The 15,199-nt window shown below is 43.1% G+C and overlaps 2 protein-coding genes across 2 annotated transcripts in view; both read right to left on the bottom strand.

The window, feature by feature from the left end:
• Positions 1-249: 249 nt before the first annotated feature.
• Positions 250-2,552, bottom strand: tomm20a (translocase of outer mitochondrial membrane 20). The gene is made up of 6 exons (XM_079689844.1): positions 2,351-2,552; positions 1,977-2,023; positions 1,805-1,886; positions 1,410-1,552; positions 1,081-1,151; positions 250-791 (listed from the first exon to the last, which is right to left on the bottom strand). Exons 1-5 carry the CDS (start codon positions 2,535-2,537, stop codon positions 1,107-1,109), a joined length of 504 nt encoding a protein of 167 aa, XP_079545970.1. The 5' UTR covers positions 2,538-2,552; the 3' UTR covers positions 250-791; positions 1,081-1,106.
• Positions 2,553-2,880: 328 nt separating this feature from the next.
• The window catches only part of arid4b (AT-rich interaction domain 4B), a 42,697-nt gene continuing 30,378 nt past the window's right edge, over positions 2,881-15,199 (bottom strand). The window contains 15 exon segments of the mRNA XM_079691050.1: positions 2,881-5,154; positions 5,279-5,425; positions 6,132-6,374; positions 6,487-6,597; positions 6,731-7,963; positions 8,100-8,307; positions 8,385-8,469; positions 9,464-9,646; positions 12,388-12,590; positions 12,692-12,893; positions 13,022-13,119; positions 13,237-13,331; positions 14,051-14,123; positions 14,214-14,321; positions 14,323-14,363. Coding sequence (XP_079547176.1) covers positions 5,003-5,154; positions 5,279-5,425; positions 6,132-6,374; positions 6,487-6,597; positions 6,731-7,963; positions 8,100-8,307; positions 8,385-8,469; positions 9,464-9,646; positions 12,388-12,590; positions 12,692-12,893; positions 13,022-13,119; positions 13,237-13,331; positions 14,051-14,123; positions 14,214-14,321; positions 14,323-14,363 — 3,182 coding nt within the window. The 3' untranslated portion in view covers positions 2,881-5,002.

The following is a 15,199-nucleotide window of genomic DNA, read 5'->3' as shown; positions in this document are numbered from 1 at the left end:
CTAGCCATTTAGTCACATTCGATTGTATTCAACACCATCCTCCATACGAGTAAAGATGTGTTAGTCTAAGAATTTATTTTTAAATCCAGAAGAATAGTTGTCCTTTCCTTCTGCACATAACACTCACTAAACTGCAAAATGACTTCCAGACGGATAGAAAGTGACCATAATCCACATTGGAAAATGCTGTAAATTCTCCTGTGCATTGCTACTGCCATCTTGTGGTGAATGGAAACTCAGAAACTTAAGTGTGATTTCATTTTTTTTATTGTAGGATTTTACACACAAAAATATCAGAGATGCAAGACTGAAATATAAAAATAAAATTATTCGACAACTAAATAGTGCACAAAAAAAGTGTTGAGTTTAGTGAAGGCACTCTTAAACACTTCACATGTAGAGTAAGTGCACAGCAATAAGTAACAATGTATTTACATATGTGGTTTTCTTTATTAAGCACATAACATACCAGCAGAATAAAGCACATTAATTAATAGAATGATAGAAAACATGAGATCTGGTGGGAACAAGATAAGATGGAATGTGTTTCACCACTCCTACAAACATCACCCTGCAGGCTTATCTCACCTCGGAGTGCCATGATAAAAGAGTGATCATTCACCTGCTGTCCAAAGGTCTAGCTCAGCCATAATCACTCACAACTGCAGTCACACGCCCCAAACAGTGCACAAACATCAGTATGAAGTAGTCAGAACATCTGAGTAATCTCACACGCAAGTGCACACATTCATTCAACTTAATCTTTGTTACAGACGGAGAGCTGATGATCACTGAAAAAAAGAGAAACATCTTTGAGTATATAGCATTCATTCATTATTAACAGCTAAATGTGTGTACAACTTTCTCACCGAAAATTAACAAACATATTAGCATTTGTCTTAGAGGTGAAATAACCAAGAGCTACTGACACTTGTCTCTCAGCTTTGGATTCTAAGGTTTATCTTGCACCCTTTCTTGTCCCAGAGACCACGGAAAGCAACCAGGGGGTTTATTAAGGATGCGTCTTAGAAACAACAAATAAAACACATTTTTAATTAAAGTGTAGCCGGAAACGCATACCTAGCAGACTTCCATCGAGAACACATTCATTCAACGTCATCTTCTGATAAAGGCTGAGAGTTGATAATACGCTGAAAAACAGAAAAAAACATTTCAGAGGTTATGCCATTAAGTTTACGGCACTCATTTTTTTGGTAATGCTGGCATTTGTCTTAGAGGTGAAATAACTAAGAGCTACTGACACATGGCTCTCAGCTTTGGAATCTAAGGTTTATATTGCACCCTTTCTTGTCCCAGAGACCACAAATGCAACCAGGGGGTTTAGTAAGGATGCGTTGCAAGAAATACAAATTAAATCTTTTTGAATAGGAGATGCAGGAAACCCTTACCTGGCTGATGGTGGGCAGTTTGGTGAGCAGCATTTGGAAGACTGGAGGTGGCAGCGTCTGCTGGAGCACCTGAAGCAGCTGCTGAGGTTGACCACAAACTGCAATCGCATTCGTCAGGTGGTCTACGCCTTTCTCAAAGTCACCTGGAAGTAGGTTTAAATAAGGTTTAGAAATACAACTGGGGTCGGCGTATGTATAAAAAAACCGTTACGTTTTAGATGGCTTAAGTAGCCACTTGCCTGATGGAAATGTAGAATACACAATTTAGCAGAAGTACTATAACTACATATAGTGCTGCACAAATTGTGTCCCTGAAAGATTTATGTTTTTTTTTTATGTACGGGTGTATCAGGCACAGAAACATAGCTTATAAAGTGAACAGACAAGTGGCTTACCTTGTGAAAGGAGCTCCTCTCCAAGCTGGATTTCCTCCAGAAAGAATTTCTGAACAGCTTCTGCATCCTTCAGGTCAGGTAGCTTCAAAGTGAAAAAACAAAAACACAAGTTTAAAAAAATGCCCATTTAAGCAAATTAACACACACAAATCTAAAAAATAAGTTGTCCTACCCTTGCCAGTCCAGACTTGTCACTAGAAACATTTTGTTTTCTTCTACCTGCGAGACAAAGATAGCTTTAGATCGATGTATGTTAACTGTGCTTACAAATCAAAAGCACGTGGTTAAGCTAAGCTGTTAGCTACCGCATGTTTCTATGCACGAGTTATCTAACCTAAGACTTACTACCTGAGACAAGTAAGTTAGCATTAAACGTAATTAGTCTCTACACTACAACCACTACATTTTAAAAACACATCATAGCGTTTTGTCCATTAAAAACATGTTCCTCGTGGCTTGTTTGCCACATTAAGGCTAATGTGCTATGCTACATGTTGCCTGTGCACTCAGCTACCTTTCTCTGCTCCCTCTAGCTCAAAAACTTACGTTCACGTATTTTTTCTTTGAAGCCAGGGTCACTCCGCCGTTTTCTGTCAAAATAAATACAATATGCGACGAAAAGGCCCCCACACACCCCGGCCACAACTGCACCCGTCCGACCGTTCGCCATATCTGAGACTATTGAGGCGAGGCACGCTGGTGAGGAAGAGCTGAGAGGAAGTGCGTCCACCATGACGCAGTTATAGTTACATTTAGCTTCCGGTTAAAAATGGCAATGCCAAACTGTAAAAAAAGGAAAATGTGTTTTAACTTTTAATCATCAAAAGCCACTTAAGGCCTTAAAAAAACCGAGAGCTTTAAGTCTTAAGCCGCATTTACATGTTCACTAACTTTTTTTTAAGTCATTTTGGATAATAACTAGTTAATATTTAACATTGCATCCTATTTTAAATGTTCCCACTGAAACTGGGTTAAATAAAGCATTACGTTCAATAAACTAGCAAATATAAGTATATGAAAATTCTAATTGAAAACATAATTGGTAACTTCCACCACTGATGGCACCAGACACGATGAATACTTCACAAACTATGGCATTTATTTCAAACAGAGGCTTCTGCTTTGCTTACATTTTTACAATAAATTACACAATGACCATCGTCAGATGAGCCTAATAAATACTATTGAGCATTTTTCCAATAAGCTCCATTACTCTCTCTTAATCTATGGTCCAGACTAGTTTCCATATACAGGTTCATACAGCTGTAGCTTCAGGCCATGTACAGGTTGGGAATAGTTTATCCTCATCCAAAACCCCCATCACTCTCTTACAAGTACAAGCTATAGAAAAAAAAACAGGACAGTACAAACTAAAATAAAATGTAAAACTGAAAAGGGAAGACAGGAAAAAAGGGGGAAAAAAAAGAGTAGTTTAACTGATGAAAAAAGGCAAAACATAAATGAACTCAAACATACATCTCTTCCTACAACAGAACAAGAAATAGGATAAAAGGAAGAAAAAACATGCTTAAACCCTCAATATTTACACTCAAACTGCAGTTAAAACCGTAAAACTGTCTGTACAGAAAGGTACATATTATTAACAGTGCAAGATATTAAATAGCCTGACTCAAAACACTTCTCAATATACAAATGTATAACAAAAGCATACAATTACATACAAGTGCCAAACAAAATGTAACTTCAGGTTATCATACAGTAGGGGTTCTATACAAAGGAAACACTGGAGATGTCTTCAGAAATTTATACACATGTCACTTTATGATATAAATGCACATTTACAATATCTTTACCTTTTTAATCTGGTCAAAGTACAGGAAACAGAACCAAACATGTTTTTGGTAGGGATGAGTATGAGAGGAAGCTGGCATGTCATTTTTGATCATGAGTAAAATTATAAAAGAAATGCCAAAAGAGTATGCGTTGCTTTATTTAACAAAGCAAAAAATATGTACTTAATTAAGTAACTTCATGTTTGTTTGAAACACTGCAAAATGTGGGATTAAGCTTCATTAATGTGTTTTGCAGCACTGAGCTGCCTTCACGTTAACTTGATCCAGTTGCAAATCTTCAGTGAAGTTGATGGGTCCAGGAGAGATTATATAGGTGATGGAAACATAATCAAATAAAGCAGATGGGCTTTTAAAAAGGCTGATGAACTGGAGTAATGTGACCAACTCCATCATTGCACAGTTTATACTGCCAAATTGAACAGTTACACCCAAGCTGGATGAGTATTCAGTAGTAGATTACGGGTGATCCAGTTTAGGAGTTCTGCTTTTACAATTATTCTCTTTAAATATTATTATAACGCTGATAAAAACCATCATTAACTGTCAGCCCTTCGATGCCTGTTCTCTCACACAGCATTCAACAGTCTTTTTGTCAAGAACACATTATTCCGGCTGACGCTCTGATTTGAGAAGAGGATCAGGAGAAGAACAAGTGCTGTCCTTTCTCAAAGTGCCCCATGGAAAAGAACAAAAAGGCACTACAATATTCATCCACAGAGGCTGTCAGTGGACTTATGATGGTCTGAAACCCTATTCTTCAATCCCGACTCGACCCATTCCAAACAAATACAGGACCACGTGCCTGTACGTGAGAGGAGCATCGTCAACCACTTGAGGTTTAACCACACAAAGGCCTTTTTTGTAATGAGTGTGGACAGAGAAACATGGCGAAGATACATTATGTACGCTCTGCCAATGTGGCAGTGTTTCTCTGAATTCCCCACTATAGAATGGCGAGCACAGGCTGTACCGTGTTGAGCTTTGAGGACAGAGCACGGAGGGGTCGTCCCTGGAAATCAACCCTTACCAATACAACTTTATCAAATGGAAACAATTATTGCTTGCAAAAACAATTCTTATAAATGTTAATTAAGAAGAGCGCAAAAGACAATATTGTAATTCTATTTTTTTGACAAATTTCATCCCCCTAAACAATCTTCATAAAAGTGCACTTAAGTGCCATTAGCTTGCCAAGGAAACAGTTGTCAATAGAAAATAGTGCTTGATTCTTGTTTTTGTTGTTGTTGTCTCTGGTCTGGTTTTTGTGCCCCAGTAGGTAGAGTTAGCAGGGTGACTTGTCCGTCCTGTTGGAAAGGAATGGGGGTGTTGACCCCAGGGTGCTGGTTAAGTGCTAAGTGCGGTGGCTTTTCGCTGGTTTGTCCTGTCACCTGCACTCCACTGATACCCCAGAGTTCTGAGAAGAGGAGGATGAAGATGACACCGGGGGGTCAGCCAGTGTCAACATGACTGCTGCAGTCAGAGAGCTGGAGGACGGGGAGGAGGAGGAGGAGGACGAAGAGGAAGCTGCCACCGTGCCTGCAGGATAAGAAACAGCGTTTGGTTATGGAAGGCATTAACCCAGGTTGTTACATACTAATTTAGGAAAATTGATTTAAACCCAAAAAAATTGCGTTGTTGAGATCACAAAAAGCCGACTCACTTTCCCGTTCCTTCTTCTTCATGCGTTTTCGTCGTCTGTCGATAGAGGCTACCTCAGACTTGAGGGAGAGGTAGTGGTTCCTGATGTCCTGCAGCTTCTCCTGAAGAAATGAAATCCTCTCCAGACTGCTCATCTTCTCCAGGTCAGCTGAGTCGAACAGAAATAATGCAATTTAGCTGCTAAAAGGAGACCCTACAGGTGAATAGGGGTAATATCAATTTGAAACTTCTTCTGTGGATGTTTTACATAAAGCTAACCCCTTTTTGTATAACATTTTTTCCATGATTTATTATTAAAATATGCATCATCATTTTGTTACAAAAATATCAACATTTAAACAAATAATTAATCATACGTTTAAAAAAAAGAAAAAAGGGTGTTTGGATATCCATAATAGAATACAAATGCTTCCTGATTTTAAATATCAAATGTTCTACAAATTAGTCTACAAATGATGTATGAACAAACCCCTCAGTCAAAGTATAAGTCTTCATCTAATTCTAACTTTTAGTGACACAATTAACAATTAGAGAAGTAAAATTAACACCTTAATGAACATCACTTTTCACTATTAATATACTCCAAGAAAACATGTTATGGATGCAAAATAGCCAAACTCTCAAATCCGACCAGTGCATGAAAGAAGGCAGTTTTTGCCTACAGTGTTGAGCCTTAATAGGGAATTGACATAAATGTATATGAGACTTAACTTTAATAAATATAATTAAATCAGTTGCGAAATTGAAGAAACAGTTTATACATATCAACTAAAAAAGACTATTAAAACACATTTAAAATTACCGATTCATTACCCTCAGGCATAACAAATTACGAAAAATCTTGTAACACTTACACATCTGGAAGCTCCACTTGTACACGCGTGGCGATCTTCCATGGTGGTCCCGGTGCTGGCTGTGGTCGGGGTCAGCCTGCTTGTGGTACTTATGGCTCGAGGGGGGAGATCGTCCGCGAAGCTTAGGCGATGTGACAGCCTTCACGTCTGGCATGTTGTTCTTGGAGGCAGTTTGTTTGGCAGTGCCCTCAACAACTGACTGGTCTTCACTGTCACTGCTGTTGGCTGGAGGAGGGAAGACAGCTGAAGGGATACAAAAAAAAGAAGCAAAATGTCATTCTCTTTATCCAACTGAAATCTGTTAAAATGTCAGGTGGGAGAAGGTACTGCAGGCGTTTCAAATTTGAAGGCTTACCTGTCTTCCTATTCTTTTTGGGAGGCACACCAAGGCTTTTGCGGTTTGGCTTGTGTTTCTTTGAGACTACGACTGGCTGTGGTTCTTTCTGTCGCTTTTGACTCACAGAGGCTACAACGACAATGCAAAAAGACGGTGAGGGAACGGATGGACAGTGAAATTAATTGTCAGCGTGTATTTCTTAAGTACAGCATCTTAAAGAAAAGACTATTATTATGTATTTAAAGAAAGATGGCTGTTGTACCTTTGCACTTCTGTTCACTCTCCTGATGGCTGCTGCTGCTCAGCTCGAGGCTGCCGCTGCTGCTGCTGCTGTTGCAGGACAGACTGACGTCAAACCCCTTGGAGGGGGAACCCGCCCCCTCATCTTGGGGGAGATCTGGTAGCTCCCCACCCAGACTCTCCACTTCCACCGTGCTGCTGTCTGTCTCACTGCGCACGCCTGCCACTTCCTCCTGCACGGGTCCTGGGGGAAGGGGGTCAGAAACCGGCTCTGAAGGCAGGGCGGGGGGTATGGACGGGGGCGGGGAGGAAGGTTGTGCTGGACCGGAGTCTTCCACGGCGCTGCCCCCTCCTCCTGAGGGCGACTCGGGCGTTGTTGGCGGCGTGTTGAGCACGGAGTTACTGCCGCTACTAGGAAACTCCTGCAGTTTGTCGTTCTCCATCTGCTCCTCCGAGGCTTCGTCCTCGGGACCGGCCTCCTGCTCGGCGCTTGGCTCCTCCAGGCATGGCGGTGCGGGTGGGGGGGGAGAATTGGCCGCCTCCGTGTCCGAGTCGGAGAACAACTCTTTGAGAGTCTTCTTCGGCCACTGGGCCTGGATGCTGGACCAAACGTCCTTTTGGCCTTTGGAGCGGACAGCTGGTCGTTCCTCCGCATTCCCAGACACTTTGGCCCTCTTCTCAGGAATCTCCCAAAAGCCAGCTTGCCGGCCAGCTTTGGTCTTCTCCTTCATCCCGTTGTATTTCTTGGAAGGCGAACCTTTGGTTTTTGGCCGGCTTCGCTCGCTTTCCTCAGCCTTGGACTCGGAGCGCGCTGCAACCTCATCGTCTGAGCTGCTGCTGGACAAGCTCCCCCTCTCCTCCCCGGGGCCCGTAGCTCTTTCCGCTAGCTGCTTCCTGGGAGAGCTTCCAGGCAACCAGTCGGCACTCCTTGTATTCCGGGTCTTCGCTTTGGATTGGCCTTTTGGGGTCCTCTCCACTGCACCGTCAGATTTCCTTTTCCTGTTGCTCACCTCTCCCTCAAACTCGGCCTGACTTCTCCGCTTCTCGGCACCCTCTGGACCAACTACATCCGGGTTCTTCCCTGAGACAGAGGAAGGTTTGGATGCTTCAGGAGGGCTGTCCCAGCACTCTGATGTGTGCGAGGCCTCTGGTGGTGGGGCCTTTCTGGGGCTGCCCCTGCACCCGGGGCGATCCTCCACATTACGTTCTCCCTCATCGTCCTCGTGATCACTTTCGTCCGTGGACATCTCGGAGGCTGAGGGAAACGAGAGAGAGCTTGTGTTAGTTTTAGCAAGAAATCAACAGGCAAACAAAATGCACCACTTCATAGAGACACAATCCTAAGCTGCTGTAAGTGTGCATAAGGACTACAGCCTAGTGAGTGTTGCTACCTTGCAGGCCATTGAGGATAGAAGTAATTTCTATAGACTTGACTGGAGACTGCTGAGTCCCTTTGTCCTCACCCTCGTCCATCTTGGAAAAGACATCCTGGCTCAGGCCACATTTGGAGCGCGCGAGGCGGTTAGCGTTAGTCGAAGGGCCGAGGCCGTCTCTTTCATTGAGCCTGTCCAGCCTGTCTCTCTCCCTCTCCGCTTTGTTCTGTTGGGAATGCAGCAAAGTCAGCGATTCACTCCATAAAATAAACCAGGTTGAGTTCAAATGTAACCAGATCATACCTTTATCTTTTTGCGATGCTTTATTTTTTGTACGTTCTTATTTGCGGGGCGCACAATCTTCTCTGCTTTGATCCATTCGTCATATCTAAAAGAAAAAAAAGAAAGTACAAAAGACAAGAGACAGTTTTATCATTTGGATCTCTGAGAGGAGCAGAAGAAATATCCTCTCACACCACCACCACCACCACCTCCACCCACCACACAGACGCCTCTACGGTCTGACCCCGACATGTTGCTGTGACACAATAAGCCAAAAAGGAAGAAATCCCATGGTGTTATGTGGAAAAAGACAAAACCTTTAACGATGAAGAAAGAAACAATATTTACACCGACCACCACACAAATCATATTCAACAGAGTTCCGACAGTACCAAGGGTGCTACGTGGGTCGTATGAGGAAAATGAAAAATAAAAAAACTTTCACAACATCGCACACGACAGACACAATGCAGAGAGAACATCCCGCTGTCTTTTATAGAGTGCTAGAGGACCACACAACGACATTGAAGACAATGAAATGCTATTTGCACTAGTTCACCTCTGTGTCATGGTACCCTAACACTCTACTTAACACTGCATTAACCCTGACCCGCTGGGGAGGGGGGAGAGGGTTGAGAGGTAGAGGTGAGTGTAGAAGCACTTTGGTTGGCCTTTTCAGAGATCCAAAGGGAAGCTCACATAGAGATATTGTAGTTTTAAATGGTTTAATAAAAACCCCCTTGTTGGGTATTTCCAAAAGGGGGCTCAAATTCCGCCTGTCTGCAAATTAAGTTGAGAGACAGACAGGGGATTCAATCAAAACTGAGCTAGGGAGGCAGAGGAATGAACCCCATCAACCCACTACTCAATTTGGTTTCAGCCACTAGATGGCAAAGTGTTCTCCATAATCAGAGTGCTGAAAATGGATCAGGTGAAGCAGAACTGTGAGGAAGGCATGTATCTGTTAATGCTGAGGGGATACCCATGTAGCGGTTAATCCCTTGAGCTGAATTGACTGTTAAGTGATGTTTTTTTAATTTGATTTTTTTTTTTAGGGTGAATATAGACGTTAGGTGATTTCTCCCCAGGTCCTGTCTTACCTGACGTTCCAGCCACAGTAGTGCACCAGGTAGAGCACCTCTCCCCCCTCCACGTCTGCCTCTTTCACAGTGGCCTCGTACGTCTTCAGACTGCGGCCTCGCCCATACCTCACCTGCACCTTCATCCCCGGGGGGTAACACTCAAACTCCTCCCCTTCCTCCCCCTCCTGAATGCTGTCATCCCTGCAAGAAAAACAGTTCAGCACTTTCCTGACCCTAGGCTGCCCCGCAGAGCACCACCCACATCCACCCGCCCCGACTCGACTACCTGCTGCTAGGAAGCTTGATTTCTAATTTACTTTGCTCCACCCTCGCCTTCCCTGTCCCATTACAACACTACGCCCTCTTCCTAGAAACAAACTTCCCATTTATGTCCTGCCTTAACTCCAGTGTAACCTACAGCAAAACTGCAGAATAAACAACTGTTCATTTACAGCAAGCCAGTCAAAGAACAGTACATGGAGTAGAATAAAACATTCTTTCATGGCAAATAAAAATAATCTTGCATGAGGAAATAACACTACTGTTAGGCTGTCTAACCCTATATCCACACACAACAACATACTTGGGATTCTCACTCACAAACACACACGCACGCTGTAAGAAACAAAAGCAGCCACAAGGAGGAGCTAGTGGGAAACAGTCAGGAGATGTCGAAGCTGGAGGGTGTACGGGCGGTGCAGGAATGCCAGTAAGTGGTGGAAGGCGCGGGGGCCAGAGGGGTGGGTTAGCACGGCAAAGCACAACTTGGCAGGCAGCGCAGCAACTTAAAGCGAGGCTACAACGCTGAGAGGAAGCACGGGCTACCAGATCCAATTTGGTCTGCTGCCACAAAAACAGCTACAGCACAGAACTCCACACAATCCCTCTCATGCTAACTGTTCAGAGCGGGTGCCCGACTCTGCTGGCAGCCGACTCTCTACACAAACGATCAACAAGATGCAGTGTGACAACTGAAGCTGTAACCACCCCAAAGACACTTCAAAATGCCTCATTATGTTTAAAAACAGAATGCTGTTTTTCCACAGACCTTCTCCACCCCTCAGTGATTAATATGGTCACCCATCACAAACAAGTACGGAGATATAGAAACATTTAGAGCTGCAAATATTAGTCGTATGATCACATAGTCGAGCCACAGAAAATAATTTGCAAGTATTTCAAAAATTGATTTTAGTCTTTTAAAAAAACATATTCAGACACATTTCTGGACTTTTGATTGGATGAAACAAGACAATAACTGACGATGTGACGGACAATTTCCAAAGTTTTCTGATATTTAATAGCTCAAATTAAGAAGAATCTTTGATTATAATGAAGGACAATAATCATTAGATGGAGCCCTGAACATGATCTAAAAGCATCAGTTAAGGACTTTGTTATTTCCTCAAAGACCTGCACAATTCAACTTCAGTCAATGTGCCTTATTATGCATTTAAAAATCTAAAAGAAAAGAAAGGCTGCAGTGTCAGTCCAAGTGGGAAGTACACTTTTCAATAAGGCAGTTCATTAGGCTTCATCAAGATAAATAAAAGACGGTAAATAGAACTCAGACGGTTACTCAACCATCACTGTCGGACAGGAGTTTACTTCTCCGAGCTCTCATTAATATAAATGATTCAACGCCATTTTCCTATTTAAGCTCATTGAAAAGAATCTCTCACACAGTCTGTACAGCCGGGATGAAAGTGGTGGGGTCAGACTGCAGGTCCGGATTACAGGAAGTAAACATTGAACAGGTCTGATACCATCAGGATAAATCAGATCAGCCCGCAGGCTGTCATCTGCCGTGTGAATCTGTAAACCCTCACACTGCCACACTATCACAGATCCTGACACAGCCAAACGAGCAGGAAGCCTCCTGATTGTCACAAAGTCCAGGTGTGATGGAAATCGGCATGATCATACTGCTGTGAGCCCATGGCCACTGATGATAAAAAAACAACTACACAGAGAGGGGTGCCAGAAGCAAAAATGTGTGATAAGAACATCTTAAAGTAAAAAAACAGAAGCAAAACTGTTGCTGTAGTGCTTTTCTTCAAGCAGCCCAAACAACCTTAAAACAAGTGTCAAAGATGGGTTGGGGGGGGGGCGTGAACAAACAGGTCAGAAAGCACTCATCTTGATTCTCTGGACAGGAAACAACAGCTACATTTGAGCAAACCAAACAACTTTGGATTTTCCACAACACCGAAAGACACTTCCTCTAAAAAGGCAACTGCCTCTGAAGCACTATCTTGCGTCTAGTGTGCTAATGCATCAGTGACAACACTCACACACACGGAACACTTATTAAAGCTGAACATCAAAAAGCCAACAAATGAGAGAGTAGACAGAAAGGGAGAGAAAGAGAGAGAGAATGAGAGATCAGGGAAAGGTCAGAAATCAAGAAGCACAGTCATGTTGTGTGAGAGAGGCTGGCCACGGCTAGACAATCCCAGCCAGAGAGAAAAAAAGGGGGAGGAAGAGAGAGAGAGACAGAGAGAGACAGAGAGGGAGAATTTGAGAGAGCACAGCATGACATGCCAGGTGAAAAGGTAGCAGTCAGGCGTTGGTGCTCTAAGATGTCTCTGCCAGCTGATGCCGACTAAGCCACGAGAAATAAAAATAGCACAGAGGGCAGTGGGTAAGAGCTTAGTTAGAGAGAGAGGAGAGCAGCCCTCTCTGTTAGCAGGTAGAGGTGGATTGTGGGTATACGGCTGGGTATTAGTGTCATTAAGGTCAGAGGAGACCTCATCTGCTAAAAGGTCTTTTTAGATTTTTACTGCCACCAAGGAAAGTGTTGGTCAATGGTCAGATTGAATATTCACAGAGTTCTTTCACCATGCAGGAGCTCTGCACGGAGCTTGTGTTTGTGCCATGAGGAGATTTTTTTTTTTTTTTACCACCCTGGTGGAGGGAACCATCCATTTCAGACCACCTACCCAGAGTTGTCTTTGCTCTCCTGCTCCTCGTCGCACTCCTCCTTCACGCTCTCCCCCCCGAGGCGAGCCGTCGACGAGCCTTCGTCTGCGTCCCCATTGAGGGGGCTGTCTTCTTCCTCGTCATCGTCGTTTTCGCTCTCCTTTTCATCTGTTTTTAGTGGTTCGGGCTCCGTTTTTTTCCCGGTCAAATCGGGCTTCTCGTCCTGAGAGGAGAAGGATTTTATTATAATAAACAAGGGAGGCTTGTAATGTTGATGGGATTAAAAGAGAAACAACTATTTAAATCATATTTAGGGAAATGCACCTTGCAGACGATAAGCTGTGTGCTACTCGGTTCTCCATCCCCCTGCGGTTTCTGCTCCTCTGAGCTGGAGGAGGGGGCATGTGTTGCTACCGCTTCCCCAGACTCAGACTTCACTTCCCCCTTGGGAGCCTGCTTAAGAGGGAGGTCCATCCTGAAGGTGATGGCAGTGGAGGTGCAGTATTCTTCAAATCCATTCAAGTACCTGGGTGATAAACAGTATTTGTTTAGAATTTCCAGAAATGTCACAGCTCCTCTCATACATATTCCATCACTTATGACAAACAAAGCTATGTAAAATGGTAACTTAAATCTAAGAGCAGCTGTACATACTTGCGGTAAGCACATTTGACATTGTAGCCAGCGGCAGAGTTGAGCACAGGGATCCCCAGATCCTGATAGACCAGCTTCCAAACAGCGCCGCTTTCAATCTGCTCAAACAGGTACAACAGAGAAGACAGAGCCGGAGTCAGTCAGCATATCAAACGAGACAAGTGTGACCGAAGTCAGGCTACACCCCGGGGAACCGCTGTCAAAGTGGCACTCACGTTGTTGAAGCCTCCCAGTTTGTGCACCAGCCTGTAGAGCTTGAACAGGTTGAGGTTCTTGTAGCCCAGAACTGGCCGCTTGTTGATGGGAGTTCCTGAGGAGGAGAGACGCTGCGGTGAGGAGGGTAGACAGGCTGATCAAAGTGAGCCTGCATTACTATGCCTGCTCACTGTAAACCTTTTAGAAATGCTTTTTTAAAGTTTCCTGGAATAAATCTTTAGTAGTGTTCGAGGAAGTTTTGAGATGCTTTACTTTAATGAAAGTAGCGAAAAATTGCGAAATGAGAATACTTCTATAACAGATAAAGTGTCCCGCATTCAAAAACACCCCCCTCTGAATGTTATGCTATTATGATAGTTACTTTATTTTTCAGTTGTTTTACCAACACTTTAAAGAGGCCAGCTAACCAATCAGAGCAGACTGGGCTCTGGTTTCAGACAGAGGGTGAAAAGAGGTGCTGCAGCACAGGCAGTATGAGTCAAATAAAGAGCTTTTGAACATTAAAGCATGAAATGTCACATTAGAGGCACAGAATACAACTATGACCCTGACAATGAGGATAGTAGGGCTCATTTAAATAACAGTCCATCATATTGATTAGATGTGTTTTTGTGTAAAATCTCAATTTGATAATTAATTAAAGCTCTCTAACAATAGATGAGTAAATAAATATTAACTTCTGAAATTGTTGTGCAGTAGAAGTATGAAGTTTAGAAGTCAGAAATGCGGTACTTCATTCTAAAGATGCACATTGAATCTTAACAAAAAAGTTAGTTTTGAAGAAACCCTGTAGGCTGTGCGCTCTGGCCTCACCTCTGTCTTCCATGAACTTGTAGAGCTGCTGCAGAAAGTTCTCCCGCTCCTCTGGGTACGGCTCCACTTCCTCCTGCAGACATAAACAACACAGTTTTGAGGGTCTTTTTATTTATTTTTTTACTTTGGAGGCTGTGGGGGATGTGCGGGGTTCTGCCTCTACCTCCTCATCTTCACCGCTTGCATCCCCCTCCTGTCCTTCCTCTTCCTCTTCATCCTCATCCTCGCTGCTGGAACTTTCTTCCTTCACCTCTGTTTTCCAGGAGCTGGGCAACGACAAACTGATGGAGGAACTCCAAGGCTGCGTCCAGAGCTGTGGAAACACGCACAGGGATATTACACATCTACCACAAAACCAATTCAAAACTGTTGATTTGGTAATACAATGCAAAAGTATTTATATTTCATAGTGCTGGGCAACGATAAAAAAAAAAGTGTAACTCATTGTTATGCGCAAAAATTCAATTATGAATTGCAAAAGTAGTGTATTGTGCACTTATATTTTAAAAGTACTGCTATATGAAACAAAAAGTGCAATAACATTTGGTTATTGCATTTAAGTGATACTTCAGACCTCGAAGTACTACAATCAAACTTTGCAGTGGTTACAAATACGTTTGGTTCTATCAACCCCGCTGTCTGGAAGAAATTTAGAATATCCATGTAAGAGTTCGGTACCTTTGTTCATGTGAGCCCTGCCATCAGTCTTAGCCCCGCCCCCAAATGCTTTTCATTGGTTGAGACGCATGAATAAGCCCATCCTAACCCAAAACCGATCAACATCCCACCCCTCCTGTGGTTTGTCTGTATGTGTAGTCCGGAGCCAGTGAGCAACGGACTTTCAAAATCATAATAATAAATCAAACTGTTAATGCGCGATAAAATAATTGTCGGCGTTAATTAATGTGACTGGTTAACGCGCTAATAACGCGTTAACTTGCCACGCCCTGGCATTTAACACACTGTTTTAACATAAACATTTCCATGGTGTTTTACTGATGACACTTTTTTCCAGGCAGAATAGAAAAATTATACTGGTTTGCCAAAAATATGTTAGAAGCTGTTATTTTTAGGACCATATACAAAACTAGGGGTACCACTTTACAATAAGACTACCCCTATAAAGGGTTTATAATTAGGTTGTTAATT

The sequence above is a fragment of the Notothenia rossii genome, assembly GCF_949606895.1.
Source record: "Notothenia rossii genome assembly, chromosome: 6".
NCBI lineage: Eukaryota > Metazoa > Chordata > Actinopteri > Perciformes > Nototheniidae > Notothenia > Notothenia rossii.
Note: the sequence above shows the minus strand (reverse complement) of the source record. Positions and strands in the feature narration are given on the sequence as shown.

Coding starts and splice junctions, on each gene's coding strand:
- tomm20a (XM_079689844.1), bottom strand. CDS start 2,537: ATGGTGGACGCACTTCCTCTCAGCTCTTCCTCACCAGCGTGCCTCGCC. Junction 1,887..1,976: donor ACAAGTCTGGACTGGCAAGG/GTAGGACAACTT, acceptor TTCACTTTGAAG/CTACCTGACCTGAAGGATGC. Junction 1,553..1,804: donor AGAGGAGCTCCTTTCACAAG/GTAAGCCACTTG, acceptor ACCTACTTCCAG/GTGACTTTGAGAAAGGCGTA.